The 23,547-nt window shown below is 31.6% G+C and overlaps 2 protein-coding genes across 3 annotated transcripts in view; one reads left to right on the top strand and one right to left on the bottom strand.

Annotated features, from left to right (window-relative positions):
- Window positions 1-1,113: 1,113 nt before the first annotated feature.
- Mekk1 (mitogen-activated protein kinase kinase kinase 4) lies at window positions 1,114-9,406 on the top strand. Its single transcript, XM_069111111.1, has 18 exons — window positions 1,114-1,275; window positions 2,453-2,587; window positions 3,812-4,091; window positions 4,176-4,367; window positions 4,458-4,648; window positions 4,729-5,145; window positions 5,220-5,462; window positions 5,540-5,764; window positions 5,843-6,259; window positions 6,318-6,425; window positions 6,492-6,651; window positions 6,717-7,167; window positions 7,245-7,610; window positions 7,686-7,873; window positions 7,947-8,115; window positions 8,208-8,330; window positions 8,499-8,650; window positions 8,728-9,406. Exons 1-18 carry the CDS (start codon window positions 1,196-1,198, stop codon window positions 8,905-8,907), a joined length of 4,077 nt encoding a protein of 1,358 aa, XP_068967212.1. The 5' UTR covers window positions 1,114-1,195; the 3' UTR covers window positions 8,908-9,406.
- A 3,672-nt stretch (window positions 9,407-13,078) lies between these two features.
- Window positions 13,079-23,547, bottom strand: part of ChAT (Choline acetyltransferase) — a 177,477-nt gene continuing 167,008 nt past the window's right edge. The window contains exons 9-12 of one of the 2 annotated variants that reach the window (XM_069111113.1): window positions 21,985-22,107; window positions 19,391-19,598; window positions 15,421-15,621; window positions 13,079-14,146 (exon numbers count right to left, since the gene is read on the bottom strand). In XM_069111113.1, the coding sequence (XP_068967214.1) occupies window positions 13,937-14,146; window positions 15,421-15,621; window positions 19,391-19,598; window positions 21,985-22,107 (742 nt within the window). In that variant the 3' untranslated portion in view covers window positions 13,079-13,936. The remainder of the gene's footprint in view (window positions 14,147-15,420; window positions 15,622-19,390; window positions 19,599-21,984; window positions 22,108-23,547) is intronic. The other variant, XM_069111115.1, reaches the window with a different exon arrangement.

Below are 23,547 nucleotides of genomic sequence, written 5' to 3'. Positions count from 1 at the left end.
TGAAGAAGAAGATAATGAATTTCTAAAGAAGCTAAGGTACAATTAAATTATATTTTTATAACTTCATCTGTACAATGATGCTGTTAGAACTTTAACTTTTTTGTTGAAACAGGTTGATGGAATAAATTTCCTGGTTGCCATTAACACAAAGTCCAATTGTCTAAAAATGTAATTTGTGATAAAGTATAACATTTTTTTTAACATTTATTTATCTCCATGTATTTTTCTTTATTTGTGATCCATGTCTTCTGACTGATAATTTCTAATTATATCTACAATATTTATTAACTTTATGAATATATAAATTTTATTTGAATCTGTTTAATACAAATAAATTCAGGTGGAAATGTTACCACTCCGGGGACAGGCTGCTCTGACAAGCACATAGCCTGATTTCTCTGATGTTTTTGGAGCGATTGAAAAAGATTTAAAGCAATCAATGTTATATGTAATATATAGATAACAATTTTGTATTATTTAAGCATTGTATTGTATAGTATTGTAGTATTGTATAAGCATTTTAGTATTGTAGAAATACTTTCATAACTTTTTATTTATAGCATCCACTGCTTTTTTTACTGTTGTATTTAACAGTAGAAAAATTTTGGTAAGATACCGTATGGAGTATGAAAGATGCGAATTTGCGTCTCAGGCCTCAGAATGTTAATGTATGTGATATTATTAATATATTTGAGAATTTAATAATGTAGTATGAGAATTATTAATATATTCGAATAAAAATGCTAAAAAAAGAAAGCACGTCATAAAAAAGGAGCAAAACTGCACCGTTTGTTTAAATGGAATGTTTTAAATGTGCAATAAACATAAATATGTATAGAATATTAAACATAAACTATAGAATGTTTTATTTAACATGCCATTCTTCATTGGATAGCGAACTTAAAAGTAGCAATGATTGTAGATATTCTTCATATATTTAATCGATTTCGTTTAGATGAAATGGGTGTTGCACTTACTGCTAAATATTTTTTGGTTAGTTTGCTCAGAACTGAGGAAGATAGATGTGAATTATTTCATTGGACAGTATCGATATTGGAGTATATCGTTATATTCAACATCGATACTTGAATTGAAAAGTATCGATATTCGAAACATCGATATTCTATCGCCCATTACTACTTAGTGGACGATTACAACGGTGCCTTGAGTGTGATGTGTTTGTCATCTGAGGAGAATGTTTCGTTATGATATACAAAGTCATGTTACAGAAAATTCATTCTCAGGTTCATCAGACGATGATAATGGCTATGTTAGGTAAGTTTGTCAGATGTTCGTTTTGCCACGTGATTCGAACAACTTACAGTAACAGTAATATAAAAATACCACCGGTAAGAATTTTGATTGGAGCAATGTCTACGTTTTGTTTACATGTCATTCAACATTTTTTCGACTTTTAGTACTTAAAACAGGATCGCTGGTACATTAGTATAACGAACAATATAGTAAAATACAATGAATAAGTTTATTACCCATGCGAAACGAGTGTCGATCTTGGAGTGACGACATTTATCAATATATGGATAGTATATTTCATGCATTGGCACTTCGTGGCAAAGTGTCAACGTTGTATAAAAATGTTGTATAGAAAAGCAAGCGTCTATTCCGTTTATCAAAATAGATATCTGTTTAGTGTGATGCGATGCATATAATTCCGTTTACTATACTCATAATTTTAATATTTATGTCTGTCATATGCAACATTGTAAAATTATTACATGTAACGTAAAATTGGTCACTCATTTCATATATTCATGTATTTAATCAAATAGTTGTTTGTTAACATTTATTTGAAACAAAATTAATAATAGTACAGGTGCAGTTTCTTAAAATACATGATAAGTTTTTATTAATATCTGGTTTTGATTGTATCATTTTTGTATATAATTAGATTATAATTTTTTTAATTGTTCAAAACAATTTGACAAGTACATAGAATAAAAAAAATAAAAAGTACAAAGAATAAAAATGATTCATTGATTTACTTCCGCATATAATTAATATTTTAATATAATTATTTTATTATTTTTTCCACATGTAATGAACGTTTTTAATAATAATAATTTAATACTATTATGATATTACACATGCTATATATCGTAATTCTAAGTACATATATGTACGTGCATTCTACATACGTATCATTTCATGCACATACGTCAATAAACCGATATAATTATAAAATTAAAGATATTTAAATTGTTAAATATCTCAATGAATATTTTTTATATACAAACGTGGCAGCAAGTATTTGAAGGATATTATTAGCGCTATATGTTTATCATTGAACTTTTTCAGTAATATTATTTTATATGTATGGTAATGTTATTTGACGATACAAGTAAGTTTTAGTTTGTAATGTTTAAAAATTTGATGTATTTCCTCCGGATTTTATTTTTATTTGATCTATTTTAGTAGTTCATGCCTTTTTCAGAAAAAAAGGTTCAAGCTGTTCGACAAGTGAATTCGATGACTCGATTCAAGCAATGTGCGATATTTATGGACAGACACCACCGAGAACTCGACTTAATCGAAAGAAGCGATACATGAGACAGAAACTTAGCGGAGGGTAAGTTAATTAGCGTTTACTTGTATTTTTATACACGAAACAGTTCAAGCGTTCCTTCATTTTTCCCAATATATCTCTATATGTTTAATGTTAAATTTTAATAATTGTTTTTCTAATCAATAGAAAATTTGGAAATACAATAAAAACAATAGCCTGAGAAAAACATTTATAAAACCGTACATTTACATGTATTTACATATACATATGATCTTTAATCTAATTTGCAACGATTGTTTTATAACTTGTAAATTGTAAATGTATGTGTAAAATTATATCAAGATATTATTATGAAAGTAGATATCATTAATAAAAATATATTTACGATAAATCATAATGTTATAATGATAAAAATATTATGATCGATCTTTATAATATAATTTTATCAATGTATATGTAAGATTATATATTGTATACAAATAATAGAATAGGATAAAATAGAATTTTTATTTCATTAATTTTTATTAATGTAGACAAATAATAATAAACATGTTGTCTTATTGCAAAAGGTATAATGGTAAAGGATAGATAGCTATGTAGAAGGCACAATATTTAATACAATTATTTAAGAGACAACATTTAATACATTTTTTAAAAGGATTGTTTTTTTAACAGAGATAGTTAAATGGGGCTTAACTAAATAAATGCAATATAATGCAGTAATACAAAATAATACAGTATAATTACAGTTTCTCCAATATTCCATAAGTTTTTTTAAATCATTCGTAAAGATAAAATAAAAAAGAATTGTTGTAATTGGTATCTTTAAGTTTTTAAAGCAGTTTATTAACAATTAGTATGAATTTAAGAAAATCCATCATACCTTGTATTCATCTTAAGTGAATCAAAATGAAGAATTTGACTAAAATGGTACTCAATAAGTCAATATTTTGTATATAATGTATATCAAAATTAATATGCTATTACTACAAGTGTTCATGATACATTGCAAACATAAATCAGCGTATTCCAGAAGAGTATATTATAAATTATTTCTGTTTATCAAATAAAATGAAAGAACGAGTTTTTTAAGCGATCTTAAAAAATTTTTTCGTAAATTTTAAATTACATATATAAAATTGTATTAAACATTAAAATATAAAAATGTATTCCTTTACAATTTCATACACGTATTTATATATGTTAAAAAATATATTATACATGTCTTTTTGAATACTATATTTTGTCATATATTTAATCGTATACATAAATTTAATTAATTTTAAGGGAAACGAAATCGTTAGAAAAAGACATACCATCGAAAGCAGCGATCCGCAGGCGCAATACTCTGGACAACTTTATTTTTAACGAAATGTGTGACAAAGCAGATAAGGATTGTGAAAACGAAGTGAACCAAGATATAGCGAAGGAAGGAAATCGAAAATGCAAAAGGACATTGAAAGTGTTACGTGGAACTGAAAGAGATTTAAAACTGGATATGGAGGCAGCTTATAATTATAACGAGAAATTTGATCCTTATCAAGTATCTACTCCTAATCATATGAAGGTATAAAATAATAATAAATAATTTAAATTGTAGAAAATTGTTTGGCGATTGTCCAGATGTAAAACTAATTTAAAATTTTTATAGATTGAAACTCGAAATAGATTCCGTAGCTTGCGATCCAAACCTGTTGATGTAGAAGAGAGAAAGCCTAAAGTTAAACTTACCGAGAAAATTCCAATTACTGATGATAGGGAATCGATCGCGCAATCACCAAAAACGTTGAGTCTTAAAGAACGGGAATTATTTCATGATACATTTTCTTTTTTAATTAAATTGGTATGCGAATATTCTATTACGAATAATCTCGTAAAAAATACATTTATATCAAAAATTTGCACATACTAAAGTTTTGTTTATATTTTGTAGGGAAGTACGGAACGTAATTGCCGTCGGCAAATCAGTCATGAAGAAACGCGGTGGCAAAACGAACTGAAAGATCTAATATGGCTAGAACTACAAGCTCACCATGCTGATCGGAGTCCAATGGCTCAAGATGAGTACTTGTGCAAGCAACGTGAGGCTGTAGAAGGTTTACTTAAAGAAATAATGCAGTATAGGTAAATTATGTAAGAATTTAATAGATTCTTACAGTTATAAAATCGGAAAAGAATTTAAATAAAATAATGTTAATTTTTAGATATGATCCTATTGCGAGTGTAAAGAATGATAATACGCCTTGGATTAATATTAATACCACGCGTATTGATCGAATAGTAAACGTAGGATCTAGTCCAAATATAGAATTAGGTATTTGTCCAGGTTGTCTTTCGATGTATTGTAGAGCATGTGCACGAGCACAAGGTGAAGCTTTACAGCAAGTAGAAGGATTACTGTCTAGGCTAGAGGTAGCAGAAGCACTTTATCCTTCGTCACAAGCCTTTGCTGCACATTATCCTTTATACAAAAGTACAGAATTTATTGGTAGAGTGAAGGCAATGTGTCTTTGGTATAATATGACTAAGCATCATCGACTTAAATTACAAATACTGGGAAAATTATTAATGATGTCGCATACAAAGAAAAAACACGATGATACTGGAGATTCTGGAATAAGGTGTCAGAAATAATGATATTATCATAACAAAATACGATATTAAACAAGGAAACTTAATCTTTTTTTCGTTTTAGTTCACGATCTTCCGATATGACCGATCATTTAGAGTGGAAGCAAACTTTGGTACGATTTGAAGTATCAAACCAACAAGATGAAAATTCCAGCCCTTCAGATAGCAATAATAGTAATAATTCTTCTGGTTTATCTTTCGTACAATCCTGGCCTTCTACTCCTGAATCGTCATTTACATGTGCAGAAGATGATAAAAACGATAGATTTGACTTTTACCTAGTTGAATTCGATCGGCAAGCTTACAGGTGAATATTATGTTAAAGTATTAAAAAATCCTTTTACGTTTAATGAATAGATTAATTTTTTTTTCTTTAATTCTTAGGAAGTATATTGAAGATGTATTAAAGACTAGAGGTTTAAGAAAAAGTTTAAATTTTCTTGAGAGATTACATACTTCTGTCTTGAGGAAAGCAAGGTTAACGTTAGAAAAAAGTGATATAAGTGAATCTAATAATAGTTTGAACGAAGAGTATGAAGGCGATGAAGAATTGCGACGATATGGCGTGTGGAGCCCCGAAGCAAGAGAATTAAATCTTCCATCTTATAGGTAAAACGTTCGTATATATATATTTTGTTTATATTTTATTCTAAAACTTTTGCATTAAATAACAAAAAAAATTTTTAGGGCTGCTTTCGTGTTTTTGTCTCGAGTTCCGTTAGATGTTGTTCATGAGTTTTTAAGAATGAGATTAGAACAAAAACCAGAACAACCTAGTCCACTATCAGTTCGACAACTTATGCGTGAACTTAGGGAAGGTCTTAGAATTGCATGTATCCATCGCGACAGATTTGCAGCTCATTCTTGTGCAGCAGTTGTCAATAATAATGATAGTTGCGAAAATTTATTTCAAGAAAACGTGAAAGATTTCGATGAAAGTTTGAAGGCTGTTTTTGAAGTATATCTTGATTACCTTCAGCAGTGGGTAGATATGGTACAGCATGACAGTTTCCACAAAAATTTGATTATGGATGAGTGGATGTTTGTAAAATCAATAGCAGGAAATATATTAAATGGATACGAGATTGCGGGAGTTAAATTTTGGTGAGTTACATCATAATATTTTTGTAATGTATATATTCTTCCGCGTTTTATTTTATAGTGAAATCGCAAAAACTATGATTGAACAAGTTAAAGAATACCTTAACGAGAGACCACGAGAAATTCAGGAAAATTTTGAGGATTGGAATGATGATGATTGGTCAAACAGGTAAAATTGGATTACTTTGTAAATTATACTATAAATGTTTTTACTTTATTCTGGCATATGACTCAGATTTCAGCGAATGTTTGTACGACGTGAATGGCAAGGAATGTTTGTAGAAGCTCGGGAGAAGGTGGTTAAAGGTGTTACGCTTGCTAAGTGTTTGAAACGTGATATTGTAAATTGGTCTATCTTTGACAAAGAATTAGAGAAATCATTAACATCTTTAAAGGTAAAAGTTATTATAGATTAAGCTAGAATTATTCCTTTACAAAGAAATACTCGTTATATATTTAGGATACAGTCATGGATCTCAGACTCGATATCACAAACGTTATTGAAAATTTTCAACGTGATCTCAAAAAAATAGAAGAATCAAATTATGAATATGATCGATCTGCTATACGTTCAAGAATAAGGGAAATACTTCATCAGGCTTATCGAATGGGTTTTGATTACCATAAAGAAACATGTAAACTATTTGCACTTGAAGAAAAAGCTATTTTAGCTAAAAGTCTGGTTTCTTTCGCCTTTTTGTGGATGGAGTTTGTTAGAACACGATGTGAACGTGGAAGAGGTTTACGACCTAGGTGGGCAAATCAAGGTTTAGAATTTTTAATTACAGTATGTGAACCACATAATACCAAACATTTAACTGATGAAGAATTTGAGGAATTAAAAACCTGTATGGATCGTTGTATTTCGCATGTTGTTGGAAGTGCAAGTACTGCTACAAATGAAACAGAAAGTGAAGTTCTATTTTTATTCTATGTTTGAGCATTATTTATTCTTTAATCAGATGTTGATCAGCTGTCTTCATTGCAGATTTAAAAAGGTTACCTCATTCAAGAGCGTCTTCACCTTGTCATACTAGAAGCAGAACTGCGAGTTTAAGTCTCCCTCAGAAATCTAAAGATAATGTTAGATCTCCAGATATTCCAACGAGTTCTAGAAAATCCTTTTCACCAAGTGTGGTTGATGGAAATGTAGGTATTACTATAAATAGTTCTGAACGTACTATACCCAGGCAGGAAAGAATCAATCGGGCTATAAGAAAAGTTGAATGTGATATTGACGAGAGATTAAAAGGCCGCGAACTTATAGGGCAAGTTACTGATAGAAAAGCTGTTGATAGAGTTCATATTAAAGCAAGAAGAGTTACCTTTACTTGGCAAAGAGGTATCAAAATAGGTAAGCTCAACTGAATATCAAAATGTATTAATTTTTATTTTAATATATATTATACATTAAAATTCTTCCTTATAGGACAAGGAAGATTTGGTAAAGTATATACCATAGTCAACAATCAAACTGGTGAGTTATTAGCTATGAAAGAAGTTCAGTTTCAACCTGGGGATCATAGAGCAATTAGACGTGTTGCTGAAGAGCTAGAAATATTTGAAGGAATTCAATACAAACATTTAGTACGATACTACGGACTAGAAATTCATCGTGTAAGTTGATGTGTATATAATAGAATATTCATATTTTTACAAATACATATGGATAACATTTGCCTTATTGTAGGAAGAAATGTTAATTTTTATGGAATTTTGCGCTGAGGGAACGTTAGAAAATCTAGTAGCGGGCAGTGGAAATGGTCTACCAGAGTCATTAGTTAGAAAATATACACATCAACTCCTTTCAGCTGTAGCAGTACTCCATTCGCATGGAATAGTACATCGCGACATTAAATGTATGTTTTATATTGTAATATAACAATAATATATTATCCTGTACGTATATTATTTGACCACAAATCATGAAATATTTATATTTTATATCTAGCTGCAAACATTTTTTTAACGGATGAGGGTAATTGTTTGAAACTTGGTGATTTTGGAAGTGCTGTGCAAATTAAAGCACATACTACTATGCCGGGTGAATTACAAGGTTTTGTTGGTACTCAAGGTTAGCTTCAGCTTTTATTTATGATTACAGTAATGTCCACGGGTATGCACATTCATATATGTGTTATAGAAATAATTGTAACAAATAACAATAGCTTCCTGTATCTCATTCTAGTATTTGTGATATTGTGTCTTTAAAAATAATTTAATATTTAATATTTGCACATAGCTTACATGGCACCGGAAGTATTTATGAAATCAGAAAGTAGTGGTCATGGTAGAGCTGCTGATATTTGGTCAGTTGGTTGCTGCGTTATAGAAATGGCGAGTGGACGAAGACCTTGGTCAGATTATGATTCTAATTACCAAATTATGTTTAAGGTATGTGATAGTAATCGCGCTTCCCTCCAGAATGTTTACCTTTTACATTGTTTTATTTTATGTATTAATTCCTTTAGGTGGGAATGGGTGAAACTCCAGCATTGCCCAAAAATCTTTCCATTGAAGGAGAAAACCTAATTAGAAAATGTTTACAACATGATGCAAAGAAAAGGTTGACAGCAAATGCCTTACTTACACTTCCGTTTACACAAGCATACGAAGATGTTAACGCCGACTTGTTGATACTACGACAATAAGCATAATAGGGACAGTCAATTCGTATGTAGATTCTTTCAGTTTGAAAGCATAAACTAACTTATAACACCGTTGTTACCTGCATCAGGTTAAATATATTGATAGTTCATATACTTTTACCATACCAGTTTCCTCTCTCAGATTATTTTACGGTTGTTTTCTCGTATTTGTATTCTAAAAAGTGGGAAAAATTAGGCATCTAGATAGTAAGTACAAATTTGGTTATGCAGTATTAAGGCGAAAATGTTTTAAAAAGAAAAGTTATTTTCTAACATAAAGCATGTATTTTTAATACTATAGCAACAAAATATAATGCCGCTGATGTATGTAAATTTTTAACATTCCTACCTTTGAAGAAGGTACTTACATTGTGTACATACGTACATATATGTATAATATTGTTGTAAATTATTTTACAATACAGAAAATAAATTGTTTGTTGTTTGTAGTTAAACATTGCACTGTGATTAATGAAAACATTGTATTGTTAAAAAAAGGAAATAAATGTGGAAGGTGGTGTCACAATAGTGTTTATTTTTGCACAAGAAAACGTACACATGATACAACATACTTGCCGCAAATTAGTTAATTACAGAGGTATGCTGTGTATACTTTCCATATAAACAGAAAGTGAAGTGTGCTTACAAGTTTAACATTACTAAATATATATATCGGATACGAAGACGACTATTTCATAAAGAATTTGTTTTTGCGATTCTGCAATTGTCACCTATCATTACCAATTGTGTTTATTATTTTATTACATTTTATAAGATATATGATATAATTTCATATCAACGACAACAGTCTTCGTAAGGAATATTTGTATTTTGAAATAATGTCTGACTGAATTTTTATATATATGTTATTTTAGCCCACAATCAGTTGACTTTATTTCGTAGGTAATTCTAATAAGTTTAGCTTATGTTCTATTTGATAGAGTCGTCGCTATGTTGGCTTTCGCCTGATATGCGCGATATTCTTGGCCGCGAAAATACGATCGCAACAGTTTTGCGATCCGCATAACTACTTCTAATGGTGACATTCCGTTTCATTTTAAATTTAATAGGTATTTGCAGCTTAAGATTAAAAATAATACAGAACACTTTCATACATATATCGTACATATATGCGCGAAAACAGATATAGATTTTTTATATTTAAACGTTTCTTGATATGTGCGTATATGTACGTGTATAGAGTTATATATGTATATTTATATATAATTTTATTTAGTAACAGTATAAGGAACCACCACAATTCCTCGCATTATTTGAAGATTCACTCTATGTTTAAGTCAAAGCAAACAATTGCTCAGACCATGAATATAAAATTTCCGATTTAATGTAATACGCAACAAATTCATCACTTAACGACAATATATGTATTAGATAAAACACTATTTTCAATAGAACATTTATGCTTTAGCGCAAGAAAACTTTGCTAAGCCTTAATGACAACCCTAAAACACGCGTGTTTCGCACATTGGAAGTATGTAGTTTATAACAAAGCTAACAAACAGCTTCGTAAAATATAAATAATGTCAACAAATGTGTCGTAGTATGTAACGTGTGTTACGCTATGCATATCTATAGGCGTATATATGTTTATGTATAATATGTGTGTATATGTATGTATGTATGTATGTATGTGTATATATATATATATATATATATATATATATCATTTCTGTTTGATTCTAAATTACGGTAAATTATGATAATTTGATACAATAGGATGAGAGTAATGATGTAAGTGACAGTAGCGCCGATCGTTAATATTTCTATTCTTTGAAATGAAAATTGAATTTTTCACTATCGACAGAGCTTGGTATATAAGAAAAGTAGCGTTAGTTACAGTAGTAGTTAATTAGACGTAGAACATTAATGTGATAGAGAGATAGAGCTATCATCAACGTTTGCCTGTCTATCGAAGAAGGGCAAACCATTGACCTACCTAAGAATTGGACAAGAGTTTACTGTGCGGGCGCCAAAACACGAACGATTGGCCACGTTTAGAATGTGTTGCGACAGACGAGGTCCGTGCGCTAGAAATCTTTTCTCTACCTTACCGAGTTATTTAGTATTTCAACTTCTATTCGTGTACTCTGTCTCTTCGTTGTCTTTACTGTAAAGGTATCAAACTATAAAACAAGCTTAATACCGCGAATGATCTATTTTTACAGCCTTTATGATTGATATTTTATGTTTCATACTCGACAGCAATTTTATAATTTTGATATGATATAAATAAATCTTCCATTTAATAACAGTTTAGTAAATCTAAAACACGTGTTTAAGATTTTGTACATGGTGTTTAAAGTGTTTCCGTTACGAAGAAATTTATATCGGGATGCTTCGCGATTAAATTGTTTTGTTATAATAATTTAATAATATCTGTAAAGTATACATCAGATTGTACAAAATATATACGTTTTCTTCTTATGACGTAAAAGTAATCAAAGTTTCCAATCGTTTAATTGGCACGTATTATTATGTATTACGTTTCTACTGTTTCATGTCGAAACATATCATCCTTTTGCCAAATAAGGCAGTTTGTTTCAAAATTGTATTTAAGTCTGTTGCATCCTTTACATCATTTGTAACGTAATAGCGTTTTCCTATTCTAAGTGAATAATTTTGGCTTGAGAAAAATATGACAAAATTGTAGTTGAAATGAAAGCAATATTAAGATATAAAAATTGGACACTAACAGGGTTAACAGGAAGATTTGATACTTTCTCACACGAAATAGTTGAAGCATCATAGCACTGAATAAACGTATTCTTGTTTACAGTTTTAAACGATGGGTTATTATCAATTCTACAGAAAATAACTGTGGTATGTTAATTGCTTACAATAATTGAGCTATAAAGTTTACTTAGAGTGACTCGTGAAAGTATTTGAACATCCTTTAAAACACAACTAACTTTCTTAATATCGAACCAAACGTCTTGACTTCTTTTGACAAGTTAGATGGATCGGTGGTTAATGTTACTGTGAGTCACAAACGATTGACGAAAAATGGTGAAAATCGCAGTTTCTCACGAGTTTGGACCTATGACTCGTACATCGATATTCAACTATGTTTTGTCAAACGTGATTAATTAATGCTTTCTCCTGAGACAGAATACCACATTTTGGATGCCTTTTTCATTCAATGCATACAGATTCAATAAAATGTACGCTTCATAGTGAAACAACTAACAATAAAATCTACGCTCATCGAGCTAACAATAAAAGTAAATGTCATTGCTTCCAAACATATCGATATATCTCATTTAATCGTCGAATTACTCTTAAATTATTTGAATTTCGCAACATGAAGCTACGTGTATTAACATTTTCGTAGTTTCTAAATATCCCTAGATATCACTAACTAATCGTTTGATTACATTTAAGGTTACATGTCACTATAGAACATCCAATTCACGTGGCTAAACCTGTTAAAGCACCGATAGTTTAACAATACAACTAATTATTAGAATTAGACCCCCTTTAATCGTGAATGCACGATTAAAACCAAGCGATAGAGAAATAACGAAACTTCGCTTTCGGTGGAAAGGAACTTCCAGCGCTCGGACATAAATGTTCGAGGATCTTCGTAACAGGACTAGAGTTTTACAATGACCGATCGATCTATATTGCCTACTACACGCAGCGACTACCGTTTAAACGTTTTCGTCTCAGTTTGTTCGGCTTTGGTCGTCAATTACCTGATAAACATTTGTACGCGTGTACCTACTTAACAACAGATGAGATTACAGTATCCAGTGATTTGCGAAGAATTTTTTAAGTTTATTAACGATTAGATGATTAACGCAGTTTTTTTCTAGATATGTATATCGATAACTGTAATAACAAGTAAGATGAACGTGATATTTCTATACATGTATTGCTCGTAATAGAAGGCTTCCTTCGTACGGTAATTTATAATCTTTGTTAAAACAAATTGTGCCATTTGATGAAGAGTCCTTGCATATTGGAGTTTAATGCTGTAATATAATATATTAGAGAGAGAGAAAGAGAGAGAGCGAAGCAATTATTTTAACTGAATTTAAAAAATGTTATAGTAACTTAAAATTAAGGCAACAAATCGTTTCTTACTTAAAATATTGTATTATATTAACGTAAATATATAGAGTATATAATGCAAATTATTTTAGAAATTGTTACATGTAAATATGTAATAATAATTGAGTCCATTTTGAAAAAAAAAGACATTTTACGTTACCCGTATTAAAGTTTTCGCTTATCCCGATGATAAGAATTTTGTCGTTCTTTAATCCTTTAGTTTTTAATATAAAAATGTAAAACTGATATTAATTCCACATTTTGTTACAAAGTTTCTGCAACTTTGATTTCCTCTCTTTTAAAGTTTGAAAAGTTTGACTTAATACACTCTGGCTCTGGGAACATGTATATCTTTTCTAATTCTAAAATAAAATTAAAACAGTTTCATTAAGATAACCATAGATTACTATTTTTTACAAATAAATTACTATCTTTAATTATCAGAAAAATTATCGACAATATTATACGATACTTAAAAGAAGATATTAAATATCAAATATTTAAACTGGGAAGAATAGCGAGAAAAAATTTCTTTCAAATGGCACAATTTCTTTTGGTTATTTCTATTCGTAGTTGCGTTATTATATCACGAACATGAATCGAGGGAACAATCAAATACAAAATTCACGATGATATGTAGAATTATTAGCTAAAATGCATTCATTGGAAACAGATTGTTCGAAATAGATATAGAAAGTTTCTGCATCGGTTCTGTTCTATTCCTATTCATGATTTTAAAGAGGAATCAAATCAGCGATATCTAGCAAATTGTGTGAGTTCTAATACGAACAGTTCTCTTAAACGCTTACTATTCGTACTACGCTAAATACTTTCACAGACGAGCTCGAGTATACTTCCTTTCGATATGATTTCGGACTCGCAACCGAGAAATGATCATTATTTCTATCTAGCATCTTAATACTTTGCTTTGGCGCGATTTTATCTCTTAGTTGCCAGTTTATCTCTGATTCGCTCTGTTTAACATGTCCGCCATGTCCCATAAGCTTTGCTTGAGCGTTTGAGCGAAACGTGTTGCGTTCGTCCTGCCATCGCTATGAAAAGCAGATACAGAAAATATGATGCCGTTGCTTCTCAGATTGTAAGCGCAACCGTAACCGTCTGGCACTACTGGACCGTAACCAATGATTGCATCGTTTTTCGAAGTTACCTGAAAATTGGATATTTTTTGTTAGTCGATATTTAAAGTACGGGGGAGATTATTAAAATAGGGATTATTAGAAATTAAATTATTAAGCAGATTATTGGAAAAAATAGAATTTAAGCAGAAATTTGATTGATCGATTTGTTTAATGTTTCGATGTTACAAGTAAACGTTAATCACTCCAATTGTAATCTACTAAGTACTAAAATTGTCAAATTGTAAAATTGTAAAATCATAATCTTTATGCAGTATGAGTCTGTAACCTGCAGTGTCGTGGATAATTATAAACTCAACCTTATTTTTAGAATCTTCATAATATTAAAATGACAAAACATTAAAATTGAGAAAATCGTTTATACAATTTCATATTGTAATATAAAATAAAGCTGAAGATACAACAAGCAGAAATCTTCTTCTTTCGAGGTTTGGATAAATGAATTTTACTCCTAGAATTGTGTTTGTTGCTGTGAAGAAATATGAAATATGTTAATTTTGTTACATTTTCATTCAATATTTAGTGGCTTTTCTTTTATTTTTTTTAAAGCGGATTTTATTCTTTTTGAAGTTCAATATTTTCTATAGATAGTTTCTTTTGATCGTAAACTTTTCCAGAATTCTCCACAGGTTTTTGATTGGATTCAGATCAGCACTCAATGCTGACTAATAATTCTAATTATAAATAAATAATAATTCTATTCCGTAATCTTGAAACCACTTGTTTGTAGTGGCTGCTGTATGAATAGGAGCATTGTCTCGTTAAAAAAATGTCTTTCTCCTTTCCATTTCAGTTATGTAAGGTAATAATTCACCATGTAACATGTCCTAATATCCTGTAGCGTTCAATCTACCTTTTACACAAACAATTTCACTCAACATATCCAGGCATGATCAGTGGTGTCTTGAATATATTGAAGAGATAATGCAGAAAATGTGTTTGAGTCTATAATTATTCACAGCGCTGTATACCTAGTAATTTATCAGTTTGCTAACGTAATTAGCTAGCAAATTACTGTGCTCGGAGACTCTAATAAATTATTATATTAATAATCTTGTAATAAATTTGGACATAAAGATGTACAACTAATAATTTATGTAGTATGCAGAATCAATCTGATAGATAATGATGATGATGATGATGAAGTGCTACAGATCTGTTTGGTCATCGTGTATAATGACCTCGTGTGGACAACTTTGAGGTGTTGGAGAACGAAAGCCTACATGAAAGTGGCATACATGTGAGAGTTTCAAGTATCAATCAATCGTTGATCATCATTATTAACCTGTGACGTGGAAAGAGCAAAGTGATTGACGATCTTATAAGCCTGATCAGTGAAAATATCCGGGATTGGCTCTCCAGCTTCTTGTGCGGCGTAACGGAGGCCCATTAAGTGGTTGTCGATTCCATAACCATTTATGTTGTCGTTCATTTCCTTAGTCTGTCTTTGTACCGCCAAATCAAACAGCTCCTTGATCCTCTCTTGCTGAAAAAGCCATTACAAACGGACCATTTCAATGGTGAACGAAAATAACATTTATACGCAGAAAATGAACATATTAAGTTCATGCTAATATATGTAAATGTATGCGTGTAGATATATATATATATATATATTATATATAAGTACTTTCGTATACATGATGCCTCGCATTTTGTTGTACATATTCATTAATATTAATTACTAAGAAAAATTAATTTCGAAAATTTATTACACCTTTGAACGAATTTGATTCCTGCACAAAGGCAGAATGTACGTTAATATGCATCGTGTGTTGTATGCCGTATATTATAGCGTCGTATATTATTCACTGATAAAAAATATTAATATATTTATATGTAACGCATATTTAATTGAAGCACGGTTGACAACGTATTGAATTTTTAAAGTGTTCTATTATAAAAGACGGAAAATGTGATTTGTTATGCTTTTTATCGGTGGTCTTCATATACTAACTCTGAGACGAACTATAGTTTTATTTTAGGTAAAGTTAGAAAGTAAGAAAATGTTTAGGAAAATGTTTGTTTGAGCGTTTGTTGAGCGTGAATTTAAAAAGAAATATGTACAGTATAATCTCTCTTATTCGAATATCCTAATATCCAAACGCTGTACTATCTAAACATAGTATTTCTCAGTATTCCCTTCTTCATACTTCTTCTTTCAAATATATACATATTTTATTAGTGTTCATATATAACGTACTCTTTCCTTGATTCAATTGATTGAGTTTTGATTACAAGAATTTATTATGAAACTAATAGCGTTCTAACTATTGAAACAAACTACGACATAATTAAAAAACTCGAAAGTGGTGCAAGTGCAACAGAATTACCAAGAATATATAGTGTTGGGAAAGCCGCGATCACAGACATTAAAAAATAAAAATATGATATTGAAAATTATCCGATGCATATTCCTTTGATGCTGGCAATAGTAAAGAAGCCTTAAATATACTGAGGTAATGAAATAGTTTCATCGCGATAAAGACGATAATAATGGCAATTCTACACAAATGAAAACAACAAACGAGCTCCAGATTTTCTGAAAGACATTGGTTCCTACAACTTGCTATAGATTCGTTTCATTCCATTGAACGTGGTCACTAGTAGATATAGAAGGCGCGTGTGATCCTAAACACGCAATTAAAAAGAAACATAGCAAACGAAAGTGACGATGAAGAGGTGCCTTTTTGTAAAAGATTTCGATGGTTCGCAGTACAAGAAGAGATTCTTCTGTATGCAGAATTATGTGATTCAGCACCTAACAAGATATGGGATTCATAAATATTTAAAGAATCTGTTAATTAATCTTAATCTGTATTTGAATAAATGAAATTCCACATCGGGAAAATGATCGTTCCATTATCGCAAATTTCATTATCCCAACAGTTTTGTCTCCTTATTAGTTCGGATAAGATAGGCTTTACTGTATTTCGATGATACTGACTTATAACTTATAAGAGCTTCGTCTCAAAATAATATGAGGAACCAATTTATACAAAAGAAAATCGTAGAGCTCCATTTAAGGAAAAGTGGAATTGTGTCGGTTTATTCTTCTTTATAACCTTTTCCTAACTATGACTTTCCGCTCCAATAAAACTACAGTCCGTACCAGTTACTAAAATTATTCTGTATATAAACCATTACGATTTAATTAGTACTCGTTTGTTCTCCCATTGTCAACTGTTAATTTGACATTTGAGTACCTAGTATTTCTTTCGTGAAAATCATTGAAAACCAACTTGATCGGAAATGAAGTTATGCATATAAGAAGAAAACATTGTCTGGTTGTGGCTATATACGTATATAAGTATTTTTAGGCGATCAACCACCCCATTTTCTGTTGTTAGTGCAAACTACGAAACATTCTGTATACGGTACACGAAAACGAGTGTATCCACGGAAACGTATGGGCTCGTTAGTCGTTAGGGTAGAAAACTACACGCACGGAGGGAGTCAATTTCATTATCGTGCATTTTCGATGAACAGTCGAGTAATTGCGGGATAGAGGACGGCTGAAATAACATCGTGATAAACGAGAAACAACAGTCAGCTCGCCGTGCCACTTTCCAGACGAGGGTGAACCGCGGAAAGAAAGCAAACGGTAAAACCCCCATGAAACTCGCCCGAGGCCACTCGAAAGACCAGGCAAACACTCCAACGGGAAAAAGAGCGAACACGGTCTAGTTTAATTGATTGCCTTTTTCTTCAAGAGTCTCCCTTCCTTTATTATTTCGTTATTTTTCCCATCTTATATAGACTTGTCCATCGCTTGTCGTTTTTGTGGAATCGTATTTATGGTCTCGGTTCTTCTTTTCGGATTAATGTTGTGTACGTACACCTCTGTAGATGAGTACGAGAACTTGCGAAAAGTGAAAGACGTGAAACACGAGAAGCTCGAGTAATTTGGGTGAAACTGTGAAAAGACTGACTAGACTTAGATTTCGATGATTTTTGGATATATTGTAAAACTCAACGTTTTGAGCTACCTTTTTCTATGCATATAAGGGCTGGACTTGCCTAGTTTCCGAGATATTTACAAAGAACTGCTGGTGGAAGAACTGAATTCTGCGTACAGTATGCGATTATTTCTATAAGTATCAAAAATAGGAAAAGATGTCTCGAATAAAAGTTGTATGATATCAAAGAGGACATAATCTGGAGTAATTAAATTCTTTTGCTGATAGCCAAGTAGATGTTATATGAAGATGACCTATAGGTTTCTTTAGCTGGAATCATATAATTTTAAATACAGTAATCGATCTGTCTCAGCATTCTCTACAAAGAAAGTATTCACCTAATTATGTAGAAAAATCATTAGTTTAGAAGATATTTTAACTTTGATTTGTAAAATTTAACGTATTAAACTATCAGCTCGCGTCTTTCCTTGTCTGTCGTACGTTAAATTGGACAAATTAAAGTTAAAATATCTTCTAAACTAATGACTTTTCTGCATAATTAGGTGGCCACTTTTTTGTAGAGAATGTTGAAACGGATCTATTACAGTATTTAAAATTATATGATCCCATTAAAAAAAAAATGTATATCACCTTCATATGATCTCTACTTGGCCATCTATGTAAAAGCTAACTTCACCAGATTATGCCCTCTTTCATACCATACTACTTTTGTCTGAAACATCTTTCTGTACTTTTGATACTTACAGAAGTAATCGTGTTTATACAACTAAAACGAACATACTGTAGTTGTGCATGTTTGGCAACGTATGCATTAATATTGGTTGCTGGATGTCTCATTATCCACCGGATAAAATAACGCCTAAACCAAACCTAATTCTTTCGCTTATACTTTTTCGGTTTGGGTCAGGTGTTATTTTTCACACTCAGCAACCAATTCTTACATATACGTTACTATCATTATATATCATGTTTTACTTATAGTTTATCGGTTTGGGTTAAGTGTTATTTTTCACACTCGATAATCAATGCTGACACATACATTGCCACAGATGCGCAATTATAGGTAGAATTCACCGTAGCAGTTTTTCGCGAGTATCTCAGAGACTAAACGAATTCAGCCTTTATATGTATAGAAGAAATTGTTCAAAATATCAATTTCTACAACATATCCTAAAATTACCGAAATCGGAGTCTAGTCAGTCTTTCCACAGTTTCAGCGTAATCTGAAGCTTAAGTAATTGGATGATCGTTATGTTTTGAAAATATCTCGTCTATGGGGAGTATCGTGTCGCTACAAACGACAAACTCTACGAAATACAGCCAAGTTTCAGTTACACTGTAAATGGTGAACTGAACTCTTTTGGTGCCTTCGTCTAGGGTGTTGCTTTGCTGATTCGTGGTTTGACTTTCGGGATCCCCTTGGCACATGGCCTTCGCCCAGGCCAGAGCTTCCGGGCTGGCTGCTCTGATGCAATCGATTCTTCCTAATGCGAATCTTCGAATGCCTGCGCTCTCGTAAGTTGCTACTAAGTTTCCATGCAATCTGTTCCAAACAAAAGATTTTAGACATAAGAATTTATTATTAGCTTTCTTTACAGTTGTTAATAAATTCAAAGTGTACATGTACAGTGTACAGTACCCTGAACAATTATAAACTCAACCCTATTTTTAGATATTTCATAATATTAAAACAAAGATTGCAAAATTGTTTATATAATTTCATATTATAATATAATACAAAATTGAAAATACAACAAACAAAAATTCCCTTCTTTTGAAGTTTGCAAGAAATTAAATTTTCTCTTAAAATTATGTTTGTGGCTGTGAAAGAATATAAACTCAATTTTCTTATGTTTTCATTCAGTATTTAGTGGATCGCTCTTTATTTTTGATTACTTCTATTAAACTATTAGGTACACTATCCTCCAACTTATTTAAAGTTGTCTTTCAAATAATCGCCCACATTGATTTTATTCTTTTTTTTTTTTTAAGTTCAACGATATTTTCTATAGTTGGCTTCTCCTGATCGTAAACTTTTTTAAACAAGAATTTCCCACAAGTTCACGATCGTTTTCAAATCAGCACTCAATACTGTTCATGTTAATAATTCTATTGCGAAATCTTGAAACCACCTTTTTTGTAGCGGCTTTCTTTTGAAAAAATGTCTTTTGTCTTCTGTTTCAGTCATGAAAGGCAATAATTCGCCATGTAACATCTCTCGATATCCTGTAGCGTTCAATTTACCTTTCGCAAAAACAATTTCACTTAACATATCTAGACATGATCAGTGGTTTCTTGGAAATACTGAAGAGATAATGCAGAAAATGCGTTTGTGTCTCGAATTATTCATCACACTGTTAATACATATGTTGATACGCTGCCCAAAACAATTAAAAAATCGCTCTTATGAATGGTTCTATAGCATCAATCAAACGATCAAAAACGAACAAGCTATATAGACTTAATGTCTCTTAATAAGATATGTTATTCGCATGACACTGTGATACATTTAAGATAATAATTTGGAAAATAAACTAACATAGCATAAAAGAACGCATGGAATGGATATAAAAAGTCGCAGTAATAGGAAGAAGGAACATCTAATAATAATTAGAACGTAATTGTTTTGGGCAGCGTGTTAACATAAGCGAGGACCATTTTGACATTTCGTAAATAGTAAGTAGTAACTATGTATATCTCGAACATTTATGCAGTTGTAGGCAATTCGAAGAGTTACATATAGCGCACTACTCGGTTTTTTCCTACAATTTAACACACACGCATTAAAATCCCCTCAATTTTCCGAATGCTAGTAAAATTTTTGTTTATGATAAATATGTTTATAACATTCTTCTTTCCACGTGTTTGCCTTATACTAGCAGCTTCCTTTTACGCAAATGTCAATCATATAAAAAACGTCTTGTGTAAATCGATAGATGAGTTTATTATCTTTTTTGTCAATCGATAAGCGTGCAGGATGTTAATAAAGCGACCGAAGGGTTTAGAAGCTCAATGTTTACAGAGTGAAGTAAAAAATGCTTAACACGCTGAATGCCACGGGGGTCACCGGTGACAACTTGTCGGTAGTGCCGTGGGGGCCATTGGTAACCGGCACGCCAATATTAGTAGAAATACATAATTTGAACAAGTGTCAATAATTATAAATTTTTCATTATTACCATCGTTACTACAATGGTGTAACGAAATTAATGCAATATAAAACATATAAAAATAGTTTTATTTATACATGAAATATAGACCCATTATGTACGCATATTGCTATTATCATATTAGATAAACTGCTCAAAGAACTTTTCTCTGTCTGTCAGTACTCGACATCGTTTGGAGGGATTTGGTAAAAATGTATCGTCAGTGGAATTACATAATCTCCATTTGAAATTATATTAACTTTAAGGGTTAACTAAAAAATAGAAAACAGGAAGTGCAAAAATTTGTGTAGCATATAAAAGTATAATAAACGCTCTTACCTGATTGTTATACGCTCTCGACAAGAATAAACACGTGGAACAATTATTTAGTAACACGAAGAAACAATATGAGATAATTGACAATCGCAAAAATAAGTGAAACGCGCGAAATTACACTTAAGCGCCATGGGGGTCACTGGTGACCCCTGTGAGATAAATTCATTAAACATGATTATACACAGCAAATTATCTCTTGTAAGTAATATTTCAACATTATATATATCGCATAATAAAAAATTCATCATGACGCCACGGGCAATTCCTGTAAAACTAGCGTGGCATTCAACGTGTTAAAGATTAAAACCTCTAAGATCAATTCTTTCGTTGTATGATTTAATTTTGTATCTCAGCATATAGATACTTTTAACAATTTAAATTTGTTCGCAGTAAACAATGAATATGGAAAAAATGGCAATTATTGAATATAAAATAGGTACTCACCTAAAGTGTGTAAATTGTAATGCTAGTTGTATATAAACATCTGGACTAATCTTGTGGGATTTTATAAATTCCTTCGAATATTCTTGAAACCATAAAATACAAAGGTCCAGGTCCTCCACTAGTCTATTAATACAATTATTATTATATATTACATATTATATATTATTATTATTATTGTCTATATTTAATTAATAATTGTATGTTATTATTAACATCTATTATTGATATAAATGGGTAAAATATTCGATCAAGTTTGTTTCTTATGGATGTTTAGCCTTTAACGCTCCAAATGTGCCTCTCAAGTGCCACCGATGTGCGGCGCTCTACTCCAAGTGTGCCTCTCAATCACCACCGACGTGCGGCGCTCTACTCTTTAATAAACCATTTACGTATTACTTTCATAACAATTCAATAGTTTTATCATTTCCTCTGGAATATCTTTTCAAATACCGATGACGATCCTTCGCAAGTAGTCAAATAAACGACACCCGAATACGAGTTACGTGGCCCTACCGGAAACTTTGCTGACACCCGAATACGGGTGTCGTGGCAGTTGTCACAGGGTAAATTTGACTCCGATAAGATAGCTAATCCCAACCGCCTTATCATGAGTCACCGCCAGGGTAACATCCAGTCACTCTAAACATGATACATCCATACAATCAAAGTCCACAGTAACATCCAACCATATGATACATCAGTACGACCAAAGTCTTTCTCTCACTCCAACAAATAAAAGAATATAAATACTCCTCCTGAAATCACCCGAGCTAGTATGCTAGTCTGCAGTCTGCATAATTCAAAACTACCCAAAACTTTAAAAGTCTATCGTTGTGAACCTCGAACATTATAAAAAGTTTACTATTAATCATTGTATAAGTGTGTGGAAATAAAGAGCTCGATCTCCTGTTTTGAGATCGACACTTTTTAAATAATTTGTTAAATTATTACGCGACACAGTCAACGTGTTAACGTTGGTCGCCCAGAGCAATTCGGCTAAGTTTCCCGCGGGGCCCAAATCCGACCGTCGGTACGCTCTCATGGCAGATATCCCAGATCTTTCATTTAGTCGAGAAGCATACTTCTTGTGAGACACACATCAGCGATTTTTTCATCCTTAAAATGTTCAGTAGACAGCGTGAAAATATATTTGAAAGTGAGGAGACTAGTATACAATAATGGAAGAACTGGTATCGACAGAAGTGACCAGATGGTCTTATATGCCACTACGATACGGAAAAGCATCAAGTAGTATCGGAAATTATCACTACATTTACTCTTAGGAACAACTATAGTAACTGCTCATATTGTGTACCAAACAGCCACAAACAAAAAAATTCAAATAAGAAAATTTCGGAAAATTTTCGTTTCCGAATGGTCCGATGTGTCCTCAGAAAATTCTATGCCCGACAACCATCGGAAAAAAACGAAGATGTTCCGCCATTTGGAGATTCGTAAGAATCAGCAGGGCAAGCCTATAAGAAGGAAGTGCGCCCTATGTTACGAGAAGAGGAGGTAAACTGCCGCACACGAAGAAGCAAGAAAAAACGTAAAAAGAACTGC

The sequence above is a fragment of the Bombus flavifrons genome, chromosome 4 (genome assembly GCF_040668555.2).
Source record: "Bombus flavifrons isolate JBK064 chromosome 4, iyBomFlav1_principal, whole genome shotgun sequence".
Lineage (NCBI taxonomy): Eukaryota > Metazoa > Arthropoda > Insecta > Hymenoptera > Apidae > Bombus > Bombus flavifrons.
The sequence above is the reverse complement of the archived record's forward strand: the minus strand, read 5'-3'. Positions and strand labels throughout refer to the sequence as shown.